General features: G+C 38.3%; 1 protein-coding gene across 4 annotated transcripts in view; it reads left to right on the plus strand.

The window, feature by feature from the left end:
* pax5 (paired box 5) overlaps positions 1 to 20,974 on the plus strand; it is a 61,683-nt gene extending 40,709 nt beyond the window's left edge. The window contains exons 7-11 of one of the 4 annotated variants that reach the window (XM_038301660.1): positions 8,302 to 8,434; positions 12,339 to 12,440; positions 17,094 to 17,180; positions 18,002 to 18,088; positions 20,528 to 20,973. In XM_038301660.1, the coding sequence (XP_038157588.1) occupies positions 8,302 to 8,434; positions 12,339 to 12,440; positions 17,094 to 17,180; positions 18,002 to 18,088; positions 20,528 to 20,610 (492 nt within the window). In that variant the 3' untranslated portion in view covers positions 20,611 to 20,973. Of the gene's footprint in view, positions 1 to 8,301; positions 8,435 to 12,338; positions 12,441 to 17,093; positions 17,181 to 18,001; positions 18,089 to 20,527 lie in introns of all 4 variants that reach the window. The other 3 variants (XM_038301662.1, XM_038301663.1, XM_038301661.1) reach the window with 3 other exon arrangements.
* The last annotated feature ends 2,205 nt before the right edge of the window (positions 20,975 to 23,179 follow it).

A 23,179-nucleotide genomic window follows, 5' to 3' on the forward strand; every position in this document is an offset into this window, starting at 1 on the left:
ATGACAATTTTCCTCTAGAGTTTTTGAGGTCCTACCTCCCATGTATTAATATAGTCAGTGTCAAGGACACAAGGCCAGACAGACCCCAGAGTAGTCTAAGTAAAGTAACCACAAACAGGTTACTGCCTAAGACCTACAGGGCAGAGTTTGGCTTTTTAACCCATTCACTTCCATTTGACCGACATGGAAAGGGTGGCGGGTTGGGCCAAGAGGTCGACAGGTATTGGCTGCAGTAGCTCTATAGACTGAGACCTGAGATCATAAACAGCCGTGAATCCTAGGTCAGTGTCCTCTCTGAGCCTGGTCAAGCCGTTGAGGTCAGGGTTGGGAATGAATCTCTTTAAAATCTGGATCACCCCGAGGTCAAACTGGCTTTCGGATGTGCATCACAAAGAAATCCAGCCATGGTCATCCACTCCTCCCCCCCCTTTTTTTTTTTTTTTCTAGAGAGGATGATTGACAGTCACACCCTTAGCACTGACAAGTGACAGCTACAGCTTAGCCGCTTTGGTATGTGAGCTAAGGTGTGTGCGTATTAACGAATGTGTGGTGGGGTTACGGTCAAATAGGGTCAGGGGCTGTTGAGACTGACAGCTTTAAATATACGTGCCTGTAGAGGTGATGCATGTAGAGGAGTCAATGCTTGTATATCTGAGGGAAAAAAAGAGCAAATAGGAGCAAGCAGAGAAACTAAAGTGCAAAACAATACATTTCTAACAAATACAGGTTATGATTTGAGTTATTTTTCCCCAAGTGCTTTGCTTATAAGAGGCCTATTTTCTATGGTTTGTCTTCAGCTAAAAAGCCAGGAAATATGGCAAATCTAATTGGAATCCTCAGCCTCAGCTATACGTCCTCCCTGTTTATTTTCTTTACACTTTTCCGCCAAACAATCCATTGTTTTATCTCATCACCCTCTTCTGCTCCTGTTCCCCTCTCCCTGTAGTCTATTAAGCTGGGCTGATAATATATGTGTGCATGCTCGCATGTGTGCCTGTCAGGGGGAGTTTGAATTTGAATTTCCCTTCAATCACTTCTTATTACTCAGCTGATAAATCAGACGGACTAACTGGGCCCCCACCCATTTAAAGAACAGGATCCAAATGCCCACTTCTGCACCACGCAGCCTGGCTTGTTTTTCTGTTTTTTTCCTCTCATAAAGCCAGAAAATCTATAAAAGACAGAAAATGTTTACACCTCTGTTGGCTCTCGGTAGTCACAGAGCTGAATTGGCTCCGATATGAAAGGATAAGCCAAGAGAGCAGGGACGAGGTTCACATAGAGAGAATCTGCTTTGTGGATCTAATCTATGAAGTATGTTCCTTATCCTAACATTGAGAATGTCACTGTGTATGTTTTCAAACATTTGAAGTATTTATACTATAAAAAAACTTTAATGTTTAAAAAACATCCAGAACTCTGCTCTAAAATAAAAAAAAAGCTTATTTGCTTATTAATATGTTTAGTTATAGCAATTCTTTCCATCCTTCTCCTGGAGCTTCTAACCTGAAAAGGTTGAACTTGTTTACTCAGGTCTGTTCTCTCTGGTTAAGATTGATTTTACTCTCTTTTACAAAAGTGTTAACTTTGTGTCATCCGTTCAGTGTTTGTACAGTATGCAATGGGACAATCTGCATTTCAGGTCATTAGAACAACCAGATGTGTTCAATTGCAATCGCCATTGCATCATCAATGACATTGCTTGAACAAGTATTTTATTTAAATATTTGAAAGGCTACGATGTGTGCATTCGCTGCCATGTGTTATACCAAGGAAACATGATTTGAAAATATCGGGGGGAGAGGTAAGAAAATATAGTTATAAGGTGAAAAGAAAAATATGAGGGGAGAGAATGTTTGATTAAAAAGAACAAATACAACAACTTTAATAAATGTAATAAATCAGTTTTCTGTTTTTCTTGTATTTTACAGCCGCAGATGTAATCACTAAAATCAGTCTCACCTGAAACACTTTATGTAAGAAATATAACCAAAAGATAAATTATAAAACACATTTATGAGAGCAAAGTGGATTGTTGTTTGATCTCCTCCTGACTAATAAACCATCAATGATGGTTTCTATATTCTATATGCAAATGCTCTAAAACAAATTATTATTTTTAGATAGAAAAAAAGGCTTTGTTGATTTGCAAGAGTATATATTATGTCTATATTTTATTAGTACTCCACTGAGCCCATTAGTTACCATCTGCCACTCACTACCGGTTTACTATTGATACCAGGTTTACACATTTAGGTCAAATACAGAGTTCTAAAATAATGTAAAATTAGCTTTTGCTTTGCTTTAAACAGATATATGCCAACATCCTACAAAGGCTGTTTTTTTTATATATAAAGTTACTTTAAAACATGTATTTAAGCACTATAAGTTGCTGTTAAAAAATCCTCAAGTGGATAAAGATGTATTTTCTTTCATCTGAGCTATCTTTAAAGTTCAACCATATGATTAAAAAAAAACTCCTGAAATGTTCTTATAGCTTTTGTATTTCCAAGCCCATCCAAGATTATTAATAATCTGAATGAGACCAGCCTTAAGACCCTTTTGAATACAGCCCTGCTAATAGATTATTGTTCAGAGGCTGGGTACCAACACCTATGAGTGGGATACTCTAGTGTTGGTTTAGCATAAAAGGAACAAAGGTTCTCGATTTTCCTTTCAGTGTTGTTCTCTCTGCAGTAATTTGACAATAATCCTCTAAAGGATAACAGTTTGTAAAGAGGGTATCCCATTGATAAATAAGAAAAGTGAGCCATATGTTTTATTTGAAGTATTATAACTATACTACCTCCCCTTAGAGTCAGGTCTGTGTGGGTTATCTGTCTGAAAATGAGTATCCTCCCCACTGCTGCCATGCTCAGTTTGAGTGCAGATAAATTCTTTCCCCCACAATCCCTGTCTCTGTTTGTGGGCCACTGAGGGAATTGTGTTTGTTTATAGCCAAGTGTTTTCCATCAGGGGTCCACAAGACAATGTGGTGAGGGAAAAGGGAATCAGGAGGTGGGGGGAGAAATCAGGACCTATTTGGAAAATGGAGAAAAAGAGAAATACTATTATGCAAATGGTCCAAGCCAGCTTCTGTGTGTGTTCTGTATGAGAGTGTATGTGTGTATGTTTTAGAGGGATGATGGGGGCTCATCTGTCAATGATGTGGATTTGGACTATCTTACCATATTCAAAGCAATCTGGTGTGTAAAATAGAAAAGGCATGAAACTCACAGGCACCTAAAAATGCAGCCAACATGTAACACAAGGAAAATGTTACAATGACCCATACTTTAAAAGATTTGTCTATTGTATATGTATAATTTATTTACTTATTGGTTATAGTCCTTAGGGAAGCTTTGCCGATAAGCTTTCATTTGATCAAATCAAACTTTAATGTGACGCTTAAGTTAGAACATAAATACAGTCATTTTTTGTCCCATTAAACCATAATTTGGGTGTGTCATTAAAGAGGCCCATCAAAACAACGTTTTAAAAGGAGGTACTACCTTTGTATTAGTTTATAAGGATGCATAACTAATTTCCAGGTTTCAAAAAATATTAACAGTCTGAAATGAATTATTTTATATTATTACCCATGTTTGTCGATGAGGAGAGCGAGGTTGCTTGAGGACGCAAATGCAGAGATGAGCGAGGCAGAGATCAGTTCTTGTTAGTTTAATGAAAAACTAAGGCAAACATCCAAAACACAAAAATACTCAGAACCAAAAAACCAGCAAGCATCTGGGAAAACTCACGTGGGGAGCCAGAGACGAGGAAGCTACGAACAACAACAAGGAACCAGCACTGAAGGCTGCACAGGGAGAGTATATATGGGAGACAGAACAAAGACTGGGGTAATCAACTGATATGGAGCAGGTGTGGATGGAAGTGACTAGAAGGGAGCTAGAGGAAAGGAGACAGGCACAAGGGGGCAACAGAGAGTAACTAAAGACTGGCTTAAATACAACACAAAATGGAAAAAAAAAAAACAAAGATCAACAAAAAAGAATTACTTAGATAGTGAAAAGTAAAAAAAACTCAAAGTCCCGAAAGTGGAGAACCATAACAATTCTGGTATCAGTCTGAAAGGATCAAGTTATTTTTCCTAGTCAGATAACTGTTTAATTGAATAATCCATAAAAAATAAATCTATACCAAATGAAAACAATATTTTTCAGATATCTTTGCTAACAGAATCAGAAAATAATCAATTAGAAATTACATGAATGTATAATTTATTAAAAAAAACATTAACAGTGTCATCAATGGGCTATGAAATGTCTGAACCATCCAGTTTATCAATATCCTATTGAAATTGAATGCATTTTTTCATACATAATTTTATACTTCTATGTACCCGACAGATAAGAAGATTTATTACTTGGTCCGAAATCAGCAGTAGATTTTTTTTGTGGATGTAAAATATTGTGATCCCTCCAAAAATTTTAATTAATTTCATGTTGAACTATGTGAAAGCTCTTTGTGGACTTAATTTGATTCAGCTAATAAAATATTTAAACACTTTGGATGCTAATAGTGCGTTGATCACATTTATATAAAAGAACAATTGAACAGAGGCTTTACGAAGAGTAACATACCCAGTTGCCCCCCTGCTTTGCAGAACATGTTGAATTTTAACTTTTATCTTAAGGTTAATGTAATGTTTGGTGCATCAGAAGCTATGTATAAATCTATTCATGTTATGTGAAGTTAGGTTTTAATCTTCAACAAAATTAGTTACATTTTCTGGGCTTTTTTGTTGGCTTTAAACAGTGGTAGCTTTTTGTCCAACAGACCATGACAATTAATAGGATTTTGATAATGTAGAATAAAGGGACCTTCTTAAATATAGATTCCCCCAGACTTATCATATGTGATTACCTTTAACTGTTTGTACGAGGTCCAAATATTTCTACCATCTTCCCCTCCATCTTGCGCAGTTGTGCAGCTCCCCTACGGCATTACCTATCCCAGAACCCCCCCAACCAGATCAGCCCCCTCCTCAGCCCCCGCAGCTGCGTCCCTTTTCCTTTGATGAGAGCTGATGGCGCTGTATGAGCGGTGGAATTGACAACATTTACGGGTGCGAATGAGAATGATCCATCTTGCTTAGCGGGCCTGTCACCCGACTGGCCAAACTTCATCATGACCAATTACCACTGCAGACCTTTTCTTCCCGGCTGGTGCTGCTGCCTGGCTCTACACATGGATACACGGACACATTAGATGCTATTATCATAAGACAGGCTATTCAAGCTTTGGTTGTGGTGCTGGTGTGTGGGGGGTATGCAGGGATGGCATGTTTAAATGGTTTAGAAAAGAAAAACAACTGCAGGATCTCTGTCTGAAAGAGGTAAATAAGGAGTCTTTAATGTCAGAAGTCTAAAAAGCTCCAGAAAGAGAGGTGTGTAAGTGTACAGAGTAAGCTCTTATTTAGCAGGTCACAGTCCAGTGGTTGTGTTGTGTTGACGATCACAGGGGTGTTGAAGAGGTCAGTGAGCACAAACCATCACCTACGCTTACACACGGATGCAGACATATTAAAAGGGTCAGTGCGAAACCCTCCTTTTATCACTTTAAGAAAAATACTGATTGCTCTTGTAAGATGAAGCCTTTAACAGCTACCAGCCTCTGCCTTAATGTAATTATAATTTCTGCAAATAAAAATACAAAAACAAATCTATGATAGAAATTGATGAGCTCTTTAACACTATTAAAGCAGACAACAGAGATGAGAGGTTTCTCGCTGCAGTCTGCTGGTTAAATGGGATTGGAGCCCAAATATGTAGAAGGTAGGCTGCAGCTGAGGCTTAAAGTATGTTCCTCAGCTCACAGTAGCTGTATATTTTCTGCATATTAAATTGATAGAGGGGCTTCCAAACAGAGGCACTGATTGAAGCTGTTATTTTTCCTCTTCTTGAATGCAGTACAGCAACATATTGAACTCATTTGTGGATTTGTGAAAGAAGGAAACAGCTAAATGTTTATTATGACTTAAAAAGTTAAGTTATAATTTATTCTCATTTTATAAAAATAAATATTCTTTGAGAATAATTTTGGTCCATTTCTGTCCCTTCACTCTACCGACTATGTTTCTGGAAGAGCTGGCCCATTTTTCATCACACCTTTGCTCAGGTCTATATTGATGATTTCCCAAATAAGATAAAGGGTGAGATAATGTCCTTAACCCAAATTTTCACTGTTCACACAATCAATAAATGTGGACCAGTCTTCACCTCTTACAGAAAAGTGACATTTCTAAAACAAAAGGGACTCAAGTGAAGACAGGTCATTGGCCTGCCATAGACATTCCTGCCCAGACAGTCTTAGGTGTTTAATCTATATATTCTTGGCCATCAGAACAGGCATCATCTCTCTGAATTACTAGAACCACCCACAGATAGTCACACACAATAAGAGATCTTTCAGAGACACGAGGATGGATGGGTGATTGCTTAAAGCCAGGGTCAAACACAGGTGAGGGAACAGTTTTTATTTTTTCCACAGAGACTGGCCTGGGGTGTGAGTTATGCTTGCTGGCTGCATCTAACTTTCTCTAGAAAAATAACTATTTGTTTGTTTCCATCTTTTACTAAGAATGTTCCCCTCATTAAGAGGTGACATCAAATTTTTACTAAAATGTTTATTCCTATTTCCTTTGAAATATTTTTGTTAAATTTGTGACTTTAAACACAAAGTAATTTCATTTACATTGTGATAGACCAATATAATGTAGCATGTGAAATCAACTGGAAGAATAGTATCACGTAGATTCAAAATCTTATTTAAATAAAATCTGTACCCTACAATATTGTCAGGGCTCAGAACAGGGGATCAAGTATTCAAGGCAGACAGACAGTCGGATAATTCAAAACGTTAATTCAAAAACGGCGGATCTGCAGTTACAGCAAGGACATATAAGGCTGAATCAGCAGATCAGAGGTCCTAAGAGTTTCCGAAGGTAAATTCAGGTTCAGTTCCAAGTTCAGTAAACAGACAGAATCCAGCAGGAGCCCATAGACAAGCAGATCAGACAGGAGGGCAGGCTCAGTGGTTGAGAGGCAGAACAGGTCAGGATCAGTTCATCTGAAGCACCAAGGTAACGCTGAATCACCCTCACCACTGGCTCGAGGTATCTGGCACTGATTACTGGTAGAAGGCTGGTTAAGTAGAAGCTGGAGCAGGTGGACCAGATCAACGGTAATGAGAAAACCGGCAAACCTAGAATTCAACCTTGAATTCAGTGACATTAATCAACTTCAGAATTTCTCAGTGAATAAAGTCAACCTGTGCCAAATGATCTCTAATGGCGCTACAGGAGTTTAAGATATTCACAGATCAGATAGAAAAATCTTGGACAGGAAAAGTTATTAATCTTCAACTCTATAAATTCGGTCTTTACAAAAGTTTGGTAAGAAGAGAGCAATACAAAGTCCCAATTTTATTTAGATTCCACTCCTGGAAGTAAGTTATACTTTCAAATTAGACCAGAATTATACTTTTTGCCTATATGTATTTAAACAATGCCTAACAAATTTGGGCACGTTAACATTGTTCTTTAGGCATGCTTTGGAGCTGATTTGAACAGCTCTTTTAAAGAAAGAACTTATTAATAATAGTATTAATTGATATCTACAATGAAAGAAAAACATCCTTCAAACCTGTTCCTGAATACAATTGAGTTTTTCACAAGAAATAGATTGACTAGAACTAGACATCGAGCCCATATTGTTTCCTCACTAACCTCGTCCTCTGTGTGTGGTTTTGTAGCTTCCTATAAGGTTCACGACATTGGATATGAGTGTGTGTGTTTGTGCGTATTGAGATAATCACCATTCTTATATCGTTATCTGGGGACACAAGAGGCTTTGTCTTATAGCCACAGTCTGTGTATGTGTGTAAATATATGTTTGTTGTGTATGTACCGTGTGAGCGCCGGGATGAGGCGGATGAAGAGAAAGAGCAAGCTGATCCCGCGGTTATAGACTGTTGGACTTGGTTGTACAGTAAATCCCTGCCTTTGTAAACAGATCAATAAAGTCTCAGCTGTAGGTGGGTTTCTGTACATCAGTGTGTGTGTGTGCATGCTCATAGGAAAAGCTGCTTTACCCATCGCTGTGAGGAAAGTGTAACCTGTAGGACATACTGTTGTCATAATAAACAGAACGCTCAAAGCTGTACAACGCACAGGCCGCAATTGTGCCTTGATGTTGTTACCTACACAGAATATAATGGTTTGGATTTGTTGTCTAATAAATCCATTTTTATTTTCCCTTTCCTCTTGACTCTTTCCAGACATCGGACTACTCAGCAATGGCTTCTTTAGCAGGCGGGTTGGACGAGATGAAGAACAGTTTGGCCAATCCTGGCACAGGGACAGAACTAGGATCCAACGTATCCGGACCACAGTCTTACCCTCTTGTTCCAGGTAAAAAAACAACAATTTTTAACTGGCTTCAATGATCTTTAACGACCAGCGTCTCTGGATATCAGCAATCAAATCAGTCTTTTTCCAGATTTTTAATTTTTTTTTTTTTTTTTTATGTAAGCCTGAAGTACATTTTTCCAGGTTTGACTACTTCACATATACAGCCAATGAGCCTCAATGAGAAATCGAATTGACCACTTACCAAAAGCTCTTCCTTTCTTATGGCAATAGATCCAACAGATGTTAGATCCAATCCTTGTAATTTTTATATAAATGGATAGAAGCTTTATTTTGCATGTTCTTGATATTATACATGAAACCTTTTGCACATATTCTCATGATTTGTTTTCCAGTATGCCTCAGGAGTTTTATGTTTTTTTTTTAAAGTGTGAGATTTATGCCTGAAATTCCTCCTAGAAAAACAGGCTGTAAGGGACTGTGTATAAGAGAAACTGCTGGGCAACCTAAAGTATATTTTTCTTTATTTAGTTGATATTTGTTCATTAATAATGTTTATTTCGTCACCCTGATTTTGTCATTCTGGTCCCTTTCTACTGCATGTGAAATAAGCAGCTTCTTTTAAGGGATAACAGTGTTTTAACAACCTCTGGCTGCCTACTTCTCTAATTTATGGCATATAAAATCATTTGAATTTAAGATATCTGAATGGACAGGCATAACAATAAACACAAACACACTGAGGCCAATGCCTTTCTTCTAAGCAGTAGTTTAAACGGCATAATCTTAGTGCTCAAAGCACTGCTTAAGGAGCTCAGTGCTTTGAATGTCAATTAAGTGGAGGAGAGGGATTTAAGGAAAGGTGGAAGTCTGGAGGAAAAGTGAATACCTCACTCCCTGCTCTTTCTACATTCAGGGGCGCAGGGAGAGGTGCGATTAATTAACAGCAGACAGGGAGCACTTGGACAAGCCTTTAACATTCCCATCTGTAATGAAGGGAATCATTGATCTGGGAATTTGGGATATCTGGGAATAGGTTCTTGATTTTTTTTTTTACTCTCTCTCAAATCGCAGAGGGATATTACCTGTAACCACCAGAGCGGGGTAAGAGACAGAGTGGGAGAAAGAAAGAGAGAGAGAAGAAAATTTCCATTTCTGCTTATGCATGCAAACACACATTCATATTCACATGCGCACACACCTTCTGCATATTATGCATGCATTTCCACGGCCGTCTTTTCTCTCAGAACAGAGCTCCCTCTAGGGGATCAGACGTCTTCGTGTTTGACGCAGTGTTTTTATATGTTTTTTTGGGATCCTTGAAATGTTGATACTCTAACCACATACTTTATTGCATCATAAACATGCGCAGTACTTTCTCACAAACCAATACAGCACTTTTCTTTACCCTGAAATTCCACCAGTACACAACAGTGGGAAGATGCATAAGGACACATCGCATACCGTTGATCCCTCCGGGTTTGACATGGCTTGTTCTGACGGTGAACGAGACAGTCAGACCAGAAGGACAGAAAATGTGTGCTCATGTGAAGTTGCAAGTGAGCACGGAGGAGACTTGTACTTGTTTGTTGACCTCTAAAGCAAAGCTGTGGAGAGCAGATACATCAATACAACGACCAAACATATGCACAACTGCAGTGCATGAGAACACGCACACACGCAGAAACACACATCTCTAAGGATCTGGCCCTGTCTGCCCCCTCTAACTTGGCTGTAGAGAGTCCATCTCTCCCCGCTTCCACCCTCTTCTCCCTCTCTTCCATGCCCTGTGCACTGACCCTGAGCGGATGAGCAGCCCGTCTGCGCTAATGCCTCGCTGTCGCGTCAAACACCAAGAAAAACTTTACTACACAAGACAGGAGAGAGAAGGCAGGGAGGGACAGAGGGAAGTTAGAGAAGGGAGAAAATAAGAGGGAAAATCCCACTCAGTAAAAGGAGAGGAGGTGGCAAACCTAAGTGGACATTCATTTTGACGGAGGAGATGTTTTTTTTATCCAGTAAAGGTGCTTTTTTTCTCTTTTCATCAAGAGATAATTAATTAAACAATAAACTGTGATATCGGACCACAGGCAATATGACACAGAACAGAAAAAATTATTTGAGTTTTACAGGTAATGAGGAAGATACCCTCACAGGTTTTAGATTGATTGGCAGTATTTTCTCCAAAACATCATCAGTACAAACACTTGGAAAGCTAAAAAAGTTGCCCTTACCAATTAGCTTCTTTTTGTTGTGCTCCAAGGGAATAAGAATGGGCATTTATTATGAAGAGGATGAGTAGAAGCTTAGAAATTAACCCAGACACAATATCTAACCAAGTTGTGCATCTTTTTTTTGTGGAAAACACTTATACTAACTCTGGCTGGATTTACAGGAATTCTAAACAGCATGGATTTATTTGTCATTTTATGTGCAACAGACCAAGAAAAAAGTAGAACTTAATTCTGAAAAAGAAGGAGATCTACAACCTTTTCCCTTCTTTCACAAATAAAACCCCCGACTTTGGTGTGCATTTGTATTCAGCTCTGCTGATTCACCACTTTAACTCACTTTTCACTGCAGTTAAATTGCAGGTCATATGGAGGTTGTTAGTAGAAGCTTTGCTCCTTTGGATCCTCCAGTGTTGCCCATGCTTTCTTAGCAAAAACAGCTCAATATAAGTGAGTTTGAATGTAAAATATGACTTTAATGTAAAAACGCCCCACTGTAGTATTAGCCTGTATGTTTATGGTTGCTAATCTACTGAAAAGTAAAACCGTGCCATAGTCTAAAGTCTTTTGCAGTCTTTTCCTCCAGGATTCTCCTGTAATTTGCTCAATCAATTGCAGCCTCAACAGCTTTTTCTTCCAACTCATTTTCAGGTGCTACAGTCAGATTTGACCATTTTAACAATGGGTCTCTGCAGCTCCTCCAGAGTTACTCTCAGCCTCTTGACTACTATCATGATTAATGTGTTTAGATGGCTTGAACTATGCTCACTGGAATGTTCAAACCTTTGGGATTGTTTTTTTTCTTCAATCTAAACTACATAAACTTTACACCTTTTTTAATGTTTTGAAAACCATGAATCATTTCTCCTTCCAGCTCACATTAGTTGTATATTATGTTGGTCTATCACAGCAAAATTCCACAACAATACATTTTGAGTCTGTGAATACAGTAGATTTGTTTTCCTTTAAATGATTAATCATAATAATCTTCTCTCTTACCATTACCTCTATGTAAAAACTTTTACTGCTTTTCCTCCTTATATCTGTCTTCTCCCTTCATCCTTCACCACTTGCTTCTTCTCACTTAGTTAGTGCTGATAAGTGGAAGGGAATGGGATTGATGGTGTTAGCATCCAAGCTGTTTGTGATGATGATAAATGTGTATGTGCAGACAGGGGGAGGAAGGTACTGCTGTGTGTGTGTATGTGATGATGATGAATGGAGGGTGCCCTCTTCTCGCACTCCCAATATCTACAGCGCGCAAACATAGAGAAATGATTTGGGGCGACAGACTGTCATGTAGTCTAATGCAGTTATATAGCCCATCCACCTACTGACGGAAGGAGGAGGAGGTGGAGGAAACAATAGAATAGAGAGTTGCTAAATTAATAGGTGTCAGAGGAGGAGAAACAAGGAAGGAGGAGGCAAATGGAAGAGACGTATCTTGACTGAGCTACTGAAAGAACAACTTCCTAATAAATATCAGGGACCTCATTTTCCCTACTATAAAAAACTAAAAGTAAACAGTTATTGTGATTATTATTATTGCAATTATTATATACAAAATAAGTAAGATAGAAAAAATAGGAAAAAGTAAGATATATAAATGTAGAAGTATTTCACAGATCCTCTTGCTATACATTGGCGATTGTGTTAACATCAAGAAGAGGAATCTGGTTATATTGATAAGAGGAATCTTTTCTGTGTCTTTACAGGTCGAGATTTAGCCAGCACAACTCTGCCAGGCTACCCTCCTCATGTCCCCCCAACTGGGCAGGGCAGCTACTCTACTCCCTCTCTCACTGGCATGGTACCAGGTGGGTAAAGATGCAAACATGTAAACACACAAACAAAAACAGACCAACCTTACCTCTTCTGCACATTGACTTAAGGCTCTTGTTTTATTGTACCCAGAAGGCACAAATTCAAAAGATATTACACAGCAAGAAAGGGAGAGACCATTCAGTAGCAAAAGGAAGATGCCCATTTATTCCCAGATAAAAACCTCAACTTTATTACTAAATTAAGGAGAAAGGCGATCAGCCCCTTAATGTAAGATGTGAGGAATAAGATGAGAGAATGTGCAGTATGGCCCAATAGATTACCAGTTTGTTTCTTGAGCAGATCAAAAACTACTCACTAATGAAAGGACTGCAATCTTGCCAAAAGTCAAACCGTAACTTAAGGCTTCACTATAAAAGTACATCTTTAATTTCTGCAGCCTCATCAGACTTGATTTCATATCTTATACTAGTCAATAAGACTAGTAAGAGGTGGGAACATCTTGGACAGGTCCCCATGCACAAACTCATATCCCTTGGTATGAGTTTGTGCATGGATCTGAGTATTGACCTTTGCACACAAGTCATCATAAATAACAATGTAGGCTATCTCAAAGCATGTTTTTCAAAAGTGTTTTAGGAAAAAAAGAGTGTTATTGGGAAAACTTGCACAAAATGCTCAGATTGGCAATTGTGCTCACATGCCTAGAAAAAAACTAAAAAAAACAACAGCTCCATCTAAAGAAGAAGAAGAAACATCTGATCTGGGGGATTTTACTAACTTCCAACAGGGGATAATCAAATGTCTTTAAACTGCTATTCTGTCTAAGAGACAGGTGTATCTTTCAAACTCATGACACTTTCACACCATAGCTGCACAGTCCTCTTAAAAAGGACCAAACTTTGTTACCTTGGGTGGTCTGCATCATTAGGGAGGTGAGATGAATGTCGGAAACCAAAGCAAATACTGGTCTGCATGTAAAGATGCATCTCAGTTTGCCTGCAAGTGAATCCTGCTATGGTTAGCTTTTAGAAGAAAATGCACAGCAAAGAGAGATCGAGATCTGAAAAAATGTATATCTCTACAATACTTTTCTAATACTGCTCTGGTTATATTTGTGTAACATCGCCCACATGCTTAACTTCGAAACCATTCATGTTAAAGATTATAACTGGCTTACAGAGGAAAGCTAAAGTATTGCACCTGACTTCCTTTAAAGTAAGGCTTTTATCTTAGTAAACCATGATGTAGCCAGTAGATCTACTGTATACACAACACTGAATTTCTACTGTGTAGGTGTCTGTTTGGAGACCATGCATGGTAAAAAAAAACGTCCACTTCCTCTTCCGTTTTTTTGTCTACATCATGCAGTGGTCCCAGAGGGTGGCATTTGTGTTCATACGCCTGTGTAGGCCGTGCATTAAAGGCTCTGTGTGTGTGTAGTGTGTGTGTTTCTCTGTGTATCGTTAGAAAGCAGCCACAGTAGCACAGCTGTCCCTCCTCAACATTAGTAATTTGTTTTTAATGAGAATCACCAGTGACCCACGACTAATTCATTCATTCCCTTCCACTCCGCCTTCCACGCAGCTTTTGTGTTTCAATCCGGGAGCGTTGTTCATCCTCGGCTTTTTTCTTAACACTCACACAAGCAGAGGCGGTCATGTTAGAAACACTCCTGCGGAAACATGCAGTAAACAAAGTAAAAAAAAAAAAAAGAAGAAATAAATAGATTTTTTTTATATATATATATATATTTTTTTATAGGTAAAATACAACATTGTTTGTGCTTGTTGTCTCTATGTATTCCCAGTCATTCCCACACACATATATCCATGGGTTGACATCTGCACACTGAGTCTCAGTGGACATGTAGGAACAGCACGTCTAAAGATGGGTAACCCTGTCGCCCCGTCCCACTGCGCTGTCCTCGGCTTTGACAGGATATTTGAGTGTGTGTTTGGGCTGGTGCGTGCTGTTGTTTGCGTGTTTGTTTTTGACAGTGTCTGTGTGTGCGACCTTGACACCGAGCTACACCAGGGAGACCCCTGTGCTTTCTCCCCTACTCCTCTCTACCCTCCGTCTTGCGTCTGCTAAACAACCTGACACATCTCGTCACTGTGGTGATGACAAGGGAGAGGATGTTCGCACCCGGGGGTGCCATGGAGACCACATACCGAGACCCCCACCTGACAGATGCAACTAAATGTACACTCAGAAAAGGAAAACATAGAGGAAAACCGCTGTAGAAGTTTTTCTTTAGTACATTTTTTAAGCTCTCTGAGCTCTCTGACTAGACGTATTGAACGAGATAATCTAGAAATTTTGACTTGCCAGCTTTGCTTTATCTCAGCACTCCTCGGCCAAATTATCCTCCTTCTTGTTCGCTCTGTCTAATATCATACCTTCATTAAGCAAGCAACTCTCTTCTGCTGTTCCCTTTCCCACTCCGTCTCTCTGTCTCCTTCTCTCTGCAGCAGGGGGGCTGACACTCGGAGGGGGTGTAGGAGAGCACTGAAGCAGAACCGACAGAGCGAGAGGCAGGGAAGAGGAATGGGTTGGTGGGGGTTAGAGGGAGGTAGAACGGAGGGAGGGGGCATCAGGGTCCGTGACTGTCAGCTATGGGAGAGGGATCCCCTGGGAGGAGGGATGGTTCAGGAAGACAAAAAGAAAGAAAGTACGAAAGACTGAAAAAAGAGAGTAAGGGAGCAGAGAAAAGGGGGGAAGAAAAAAAGAGGAGAATGTTGTTTTGATGTGAAGTATGACGGGCGGTCTGTACTCAGGCGAACCAGAGAAGACAAGAGAAAAATAAAGAGGACGTAGAGGGAGATGAGGGAGGAGAAGACATGACGAAGACTAGACCCCAGACAGTGAGTAGTAAATGAAGGAGAAAAGCTAGCCTATCATCCACTGGGTGGAAGACCACTAGAGTCTGACTGAGCTTTTCAACTCAGACACATGCAACTAGTTGACTTTATGTTAGAAACAAGAACGGGGGTTAATGTGCTGTGTGCATGAACAACTTATCTCAAGATAATATGAAACTAAACCTTAATTGACTTAATGAAAGAAATTATTTAAACCAAACAAAGGTGAGTTAGAATAGTTGAGATAAAAATATTTCAACTAAAGTGATAACCCTAAATAAAAAAAGAACTTACGGTAACTAAACAAACTGAGTCACAATAATGTAAGCTAAGCTAAATAAAACCAAACTTAGTTAAACAAAATAGTTTGAACTTTTCTACATTACAATAAACTAGAATATAATTATTTTTAAATAAATGTAATCTTAGATAAGACCTATTTAACCAAAACCATCTAAGCTAAGCAGAGTCAGCAGAAACTGACTCAGTGTCATTTTCTTTGAACATCTTGAGCTTTAAAACCCAGATCAAACATAGAAAACGAGTTACACTGGTCAAGGTTACTTGAAAGAGCAGAGTTAAAGGCACAAGTAGGTATTGTGATAGATACAAAGCTGATCAGATTATCCCAGGGGCACGCCCTGCAGTAGTGACTATGGCATGAAGCAAAGGATACATATACTAAGTGACAGCATTAGCTCCTATATTTGCATTGTCTAAGAGAGACACTGGGATAAAATCGAAAGACAGGACCAAGTGTATCATTTACAGAGAAAGACAATGAAATTATTGCCAAGAACAGCACAGCTGCTCAGCTGATCTGAGAAGAGACAGTTAGTAGATGGTTACGATGAGTAACGTGAAGTAAAAAGTCAGATCGCTCACAAAGTTAATAGCCCCTAAAATGATTATGCATATTTTGACTATCAGGAGAAAGAATCAGAAACAGAAAACATGGTTAGTATGTCTTCCAGCAGCATTAGACTATAGCAGCGTTAATATAAAGAAAGCTTAGGATGACATAAGTTGCTTCAAATACCAAATAAATATTTAAAAAGGAGGCTTTAAGCTACTTGTGACCTGTCCAGGATGTACCCTGCCTTTAGCGGATGGATAAAGAAAACTAAGCTAAGATTAATTGGGTAAACAAAGTTAGCCATGTTTTTTTTTTTTTTTTTTGAGTTTTTACAGCACTAGTAGCTAGTTTTTTCGACAGAGGGGCAAAGACATGCAGCAAAGGACCACAGGCCGGATTCGAAACCGGGTCGACCTCGTCGAGGACTAAGGCCTCGCTAACCACTGCACCACCTGCCTAAGTTAGCAAAGTTAATACAAAATTATACAGTAACATACGTTTAGATATGTAAATGTATGTAACTGTTCACAGAAACAAATCAGATTAGATTCAGTTAGAAAATCCACAGATAAATTAATTTGTAATTGTAATGCAGGAGCTTTTAAAAAAAGTTGTGTTGTTTTACTTTCCTGTATTCTTTAAGACAAAGAAAGTTACACAAACTTGTCTTTATTGACCACATATACATAAACCTAAATTTTCTTTAGAATTGCAAATAATTCTTTGTTCAGAAAGACAGAATGTAAGTGTTAACAGGTTAAAACAAAGAGACTGACCAACATACATGTCTACTTTATTTAGAATCACTAAAAAACAAGCATGACTGCTTATGGACTTTATTTGAAGTGATTTTGCTCCAGTTTGCCAATTACAGAACCAGCTTCATCTGAAAGTTTGTTTCTTTAAGGACAAATATGCTGTTTTATTCTTAACTGCTCCTTAACATGCTGTTTTATTTTTACTTTCAGGAGGAGATTTTTCTGGGAGTCCCTATTCCCACCCACAGTATTCCACGTACAATGAATCATGGAGATTTCCAAACCCTAGCCTATTAGGTTGGTACATCTCAAATTTGTATCAACAAATGTGTATAATTGTTTAACTGAAGTCTTATTTGAATTTTCCCAAACCCCTGTTCCACAAGACCTACTTTATTTGCTTACCTTTCTATTCTCTCTTTGACCAAAATGGACTGTGAATTTCCTTCAGAGCTGCAAAGTTAATTCTTTTGTAATTTCATAGTATAGAAAATTAAGAGATTGCAAGAAAGAAAGATAAGTACTACACGTAGCAGGAATAGTAGATTATATAAAGGGTCTTTTATAATATATTTCTAAGGCAGGGTCTGTGTAATCAGAAAAAGTAGCTGCAGAGATCTGAAGCTCAGGTTGAAAAGTCTGTCAGCACATTGATTATAAACCAATGTCGAGGAATCTGACTAAATACCCTTTTTGAGTTAACAAGCCTAGTAGACAATTTAAAAATAAGGAACACGTTGCTTTGTTCAGAAATAATAAAGCTATAGTAGAAAAGCAAAAGATCACCATGAACCTTTACACTCAATCCCAAAAGTAAAGCATGGAGGTGGCAGCATTATGAAAAAAATTTTATTAGTAAAGATCATCATACCCCAGATGGGTTAAGCTAAATACAGGGCAACCTCGAAAGGAGAACAACCAGAAACAGTCAGAGATAAAATGTGCAAGTTTATATGGAAACATGATAAAGTGTTAGAGAGGGTGGAGGTCGGAGGGTGAGGAAAGACGATATCCGAGTTGGAGGGATCAGTGTATGGTGACATGTAGAGAACCCACTCTTTCCTTTACTCTGATCATTTCATGTTTTTTTATGCCTCCCCACACCCCTCTGTCTGCAGTGTTTCAGCAGGATTATGGTTCTCTCCTGGGGACGGAGATCGGCTGCTCGTCCAGTCTCTTCACCAGTCAGGCAGGACAGATGCAAGGTAAGTGGAGAGAGAGTGAAGCTACTTTATAACACATTGATAGCTGATTAACAGCCCTTTGCTGAACTGCAATCATCAGAATTAGCTGTGCGGAAGCAAGGAAACCTCTAAAATCTGCAGGACAGCAGCCCTCTACGGCTGATTTTGGGCATGCCTGGTGCAATAGATGAATGGAATGATAATGTGGGGATAAGATTCAGATTTGAAGCCACTAAAACTGGAGAGTAGAATAACAAGACAAATAAGTAAAGAGCTGAAAGAAAACAGGCAGAAGGTTTCTACGGACTTAAGTGAGACTGAAAATTTTTCAGTTTGCTTAATGCCTCACTTCACCATAGAAGCTACAACGATTACCTGGACTGTCCACAGACACAACCTGTGAGCATACGGCTGCTCTGACTGATGGAAGAAACAGAGACAGGTGTGTGTGTGTGTGTAAAAGTGACGGGCAGTGAGTCTATATGCGTGTACCTGGGGTTACAGTATTGAATTGACCTCCTCCCTGGAGAGTGAATAGACTCAAAGGATCAGTGCTGGTAGAGCTGTACTCAGTGTGTCAACTCTGTCACTTGGACGGCGCGGGGAGTATCTGTGTGTGCAGGAGGGGGTGGGTAGAGGGGATGAAAAAGTGAGACACTAAAAGAGAAAGAAAGTCGAGTCCAATCTATTGGTTGTACGTGAAAGAGAGACTATTTTTTCTGCCATTAGCCTCATCAGCTCATGTCATCTCATCCCAGCCATTCACTGCTCGGCTCTGAGGTGAAATATAATCTTAGCAGAAAATTGAAGCCGCTCATTTCACATTTACACTGTATTTAAAAAGGAGAATTCAGATTTATTACAGACAGACTCATATTTTTGTCATTTTTAACCATCATTCCTATCTGTAATAGAAATGACTCTGTCCAACGTAATTACTGAGATTCATGAGCACGATGACATTGTGAACGTGGTCCAGTGGGGCGATGGGTGGAGGTGGGGGTGGCGATGGTTGGGTAAGAAGGAGACAAGAAAAATACTTTAAAAGAATATATCATTTGTGTTTTTTGCTAAATTCCAGATGACCTTAATTACCACTATGTTAGGAATCTTGATGATACCATGGTCATATTAACATAGAAAAAGACCCAACATGTGCACCTACTTCAGAAACATATAATTACATGCGGTACTCCTCACTTTGTTTGCAGCCGCTTTTATTTATGGTATTTAGAAGATGGGTACAAAGACTAATAAACATTACCAATGAGACAGATTTTTAAATTTTTTGAAATAGATGTAAACTGCACAGTAAAATAAAACAAGTATATATGAAGTGAAAATATAGTGGAGTGTATGTGTATACTTAAAACGGTATCTTTCAGCATGACAAAGATTAAAGAAAAAAAATGGGGGAAAACTTACACAGAAATTTTTAATCAGAAAAAAATTTTACTTCTGAGAGTCCAGGGCTAAATTCTATAAAAAATAAATAAAAACTGGGATCCATTGAAGGCAAAAAAAAAAGCCCAAGAGTGGACTCAGGACTTTGCACTTTACAGGATTTTATTCAGGTATATATCTTTTTGAATACATTTATATCTATTGGTATTTTAAAGCTATTTTGATGTATTATGGAAATTAATACGATTTTCTTTAGTTTTACGTATATTCTAATAAAATAGCAAGATTGATTGTTTTTCTCATCCAAATTCAAATTCCATGTAAAGTTGCTGAATACAACTTCTAATCAAACTAAAATGATTATGAATGATCTACAGCTATAGCTAATGGTAAACAACCACATTCTTCACAGCAGACAAGGAAGAAAATGATAAGCTTGAATTAAGATTACTAGTTAATAAAGGGGGCATAGAACCTCCCATTTGCAGGTACAAAAAAAAAGCATAGCTGGCGTAAACATTCCTTTAAAACACATGTCAAACTCATGGTCCAAGGGCCAAATGCGGCACCTCACAGCAATTTGTTCGACCCTCAAGAGCCAAAAATGGTAAATCACGTCATAAAGTAGAGTAATGTGATCCTTTTAGGTTAAAAAAGTTGCTTAAACTGCGGAATGAACCTGAGTAAAGTTATAATACAGATTCTAAACGAAAAATTCATACAGGCGCAGCCCACCCTGTTAAAAACTTGATGATGACAAAGTGGCCCGATATAAAAATTTGTTTGACACATCTCGCTTGGAAAAAAGACACATGGATGCAAATGGACCATATTTACAAAATCAAACAAAAAAGGTGGAGGGGCAAAATTAGCAGCAATCATTGCTGATAAATTCACCCTTACAATGAGTAAATTGGTTCATTGGGTTTGCAAGAAAACATACTTTACATTAGAGAGTTTCAGAAATTACATGTGAATCATATCAACCTCTCCAGTTTGGAGAATTTATCTTCCAGACATCTCATAGAAATCTATTTTGTCCATGTTTCCATGCAGGGTCACCATATTATTATAGTGCAACGTCACGGGGGGCAGGCCCTGCTGCCACTGCAACAGCCTCTGCCTACGATCGCCACTGACCCTTCCAGAGAGAAGAGAGGGCTGAAGAGCAGGAAGACAAAGGAGGATCAGATGGATAGCACCAGCACCGCTCAGTAAAAACCTGCCCGTATGAGGAAGGACTGAAACAAGTTTTACAGATCTTTTGACGTCAGACAAGTCAGCTTTTTATTTGATTCCACACCTACAAACACACATTCTGGCTAAAAAACAATACTGCCTGGTTGGACAATATTGTACAAAGATAGAAATAATTTTATTTAATGTAACATTTTTGAAATTCAGACCCTCCTACATTACGTTTAGTCTTTATCTTTTTTTTTTCATAAAACTCAAGAAGTAAAGCTAGTTGTTTTACTGAGAGACTGCTATATATATATATATATATATATATATATATATATTTTAACTAATCAGTGCAAACTCCCTTCTTAGACGGCGATTTTATGACTTGACATCAATCAATTTTCTATGCCATGCTGCAGTGGAGTGAAGACAATCCAATTCCTCATGAATCTGAATGACCAAAATCCCCCATGACATTTTTTTTTCTGTTGCTTCAGTACATCCTACCTGGAAACACGTTGAATGTGTAGCATCTTTGTACGACAAAGGTTCACTATTCCCCATCAGTTGCTGTAACTTTAATCAGCACATCCCAGAGCACAAGGATGTACATGTGGCAGAGATACTCATGCGCTTAGGATCCCATTATGTTACAACCACAGACTTCAATATTAGAACATAACTGTGAAGTAGAAAGAAAATGTTGACTGTTGTGTTTAGTGGAAGCATCCCCACAGCATACTGCTGCCACTACCATATTTCACCATGGTGATTGTTTGTCTAAGGCAATATGCAGTGTTTCTCAACATGCAAAGCTTTGCTTGCTTGACTTTACAAAGTATTTATTGGCACTGAATTCTGAGTTTGCATTTTTTAGTTTCCTTGATGTTTTATTCAGAGAATGAATCAGTGAATTCGCTGCCCAGTTAGCTCCCTTATAATCACTGTTTACTGGTGGGGTATAGTGAACATTCAGGGCTTGACATCAGTAATGTTACCTGAAAATAAACACTGCAACCTTATATCCTGGATATGTTAAGAGAACTGGGAGATTGATGCTAAAGATGGTAACCACTCACTTGTTAGGAAATTGTTTGAATGGCAAGCTTTTCAACACAATAGCAGCTCATACACTGGACATGAATAAAGGTTAGAATCAAAACATATGTACTGCAAAGATCGTGTTAGACTTATGTCTAAAATGGTTATTGAACTCAGTCTGGTTTTGTTTTCATCAATAAAAAAAAAAAGCAGCATGTAGGGAGATTTTTAGTTGCAATATTTCAGATAACCAGATAAGAAATGTGACGAGTCTGAATGTCCAGTTTCAGGCTATCATATTTCATTCATGCCAACAGATCCATGGTTGCTTTTAAGTAGTGCAAATACCAACAAACAATATAATGTGTCATTTGTAGTATTTGCCCCCTTACAGATTACTTCTGTTTTTCTGCTTTACTGTCACACTTAAATGTCTTAGATCACAAAAACATTTATTTAAAACAAAGAAACCCAACAAGATTTAAGATGAAGTTTATCAATAATAAAAAAAAATTTACAAATGGAACTAGCAGTCAAAACAAATATAATTGTTCCAATCTTTATATTATGAATTTATCTGTGGTTTATCTAATTTTTTTGTTAATTAGCCAATTACAGGCCGGATTAATGTCTGATGTTGTAGAATCAAGAAATCACTGATGTAGAACCAGTCTGACAACACAAAGAAAGCATCTTCCAATCATTATGTACAGAAAAAAACAAAACAAAACAAAAAAAAAACCTTCCTCGGAGTGGATGACCAACTAGAATTACTCCCAAGCGCATTGGTATCTAAAGCCCTGAAAAGATTGGATACAATTTAGAGTCTGATCTGACGGAAAAATCTGATTGTATGAGGTCATGGCACAGTTTATTAAAAATGCATTGTGCTTGTCAGACCAAACATGATTCTATGCAAATGTGCTCCAATGAAGGATAGACCACTGCTCTTTTTTTGGTTGGACCTACACAGCAATTTAGCGATGATGTCATCTGTTATTAGGAAAATGGAAAGTAAAATATCTGAAAAGGTAAAACAGGCAGGTGAGCCACTCTCTGAGACACTGAGCGTATATAGCAAGCAGGAAGGACTCAGACATAGGCCTACATAATCAGTAAAACATTTTAATAAACTTTCTCTATCCATGGTAGTAACTAAGAATTACAGAAAACAGATACAATTAAATAGGAATCCTATTTTTTGTTCAAAAAACAAATGCAGAACAACAAGAGAAAATGCGGAACACACGCAGCTTATCATGTCCCAATCTATATGAAATTCATAGAAAACATTCTGCAAACTTCACAATGAGCTCTCTGAGAATTTGCATTCACCTACCTCACCCATTTATAAACAGTTTTGAGTGTTCTTTTCTTTTAAAGTAGTTAAGGTTATATTTGCATAAAATCCTTTACCTATTTTGTTTTAAAATGTGGGGCGCTGCTTTGTAGCTTGATTGACAAGTGACACAGCTCTGTGAC

The sequence above is a fragment of the Cyprinodon tularosa genome, unplaced genomic scaffold, assembly GCF_016077235.1.
Source record: "Cyprinodon tularosa strain WSP-4 unplaced genomic scaffold, ASM1607723v1 ctg470, whole genome shotgun sequence".
In the NCBI taxonomy this organism is placed as follows: Eukaryota; Metazoa; Chordata; class Actinopteri; order Cyprinodontiformes; family Cyprinodontidae; genus Cyprinodon; species Cyprinodon tularosa.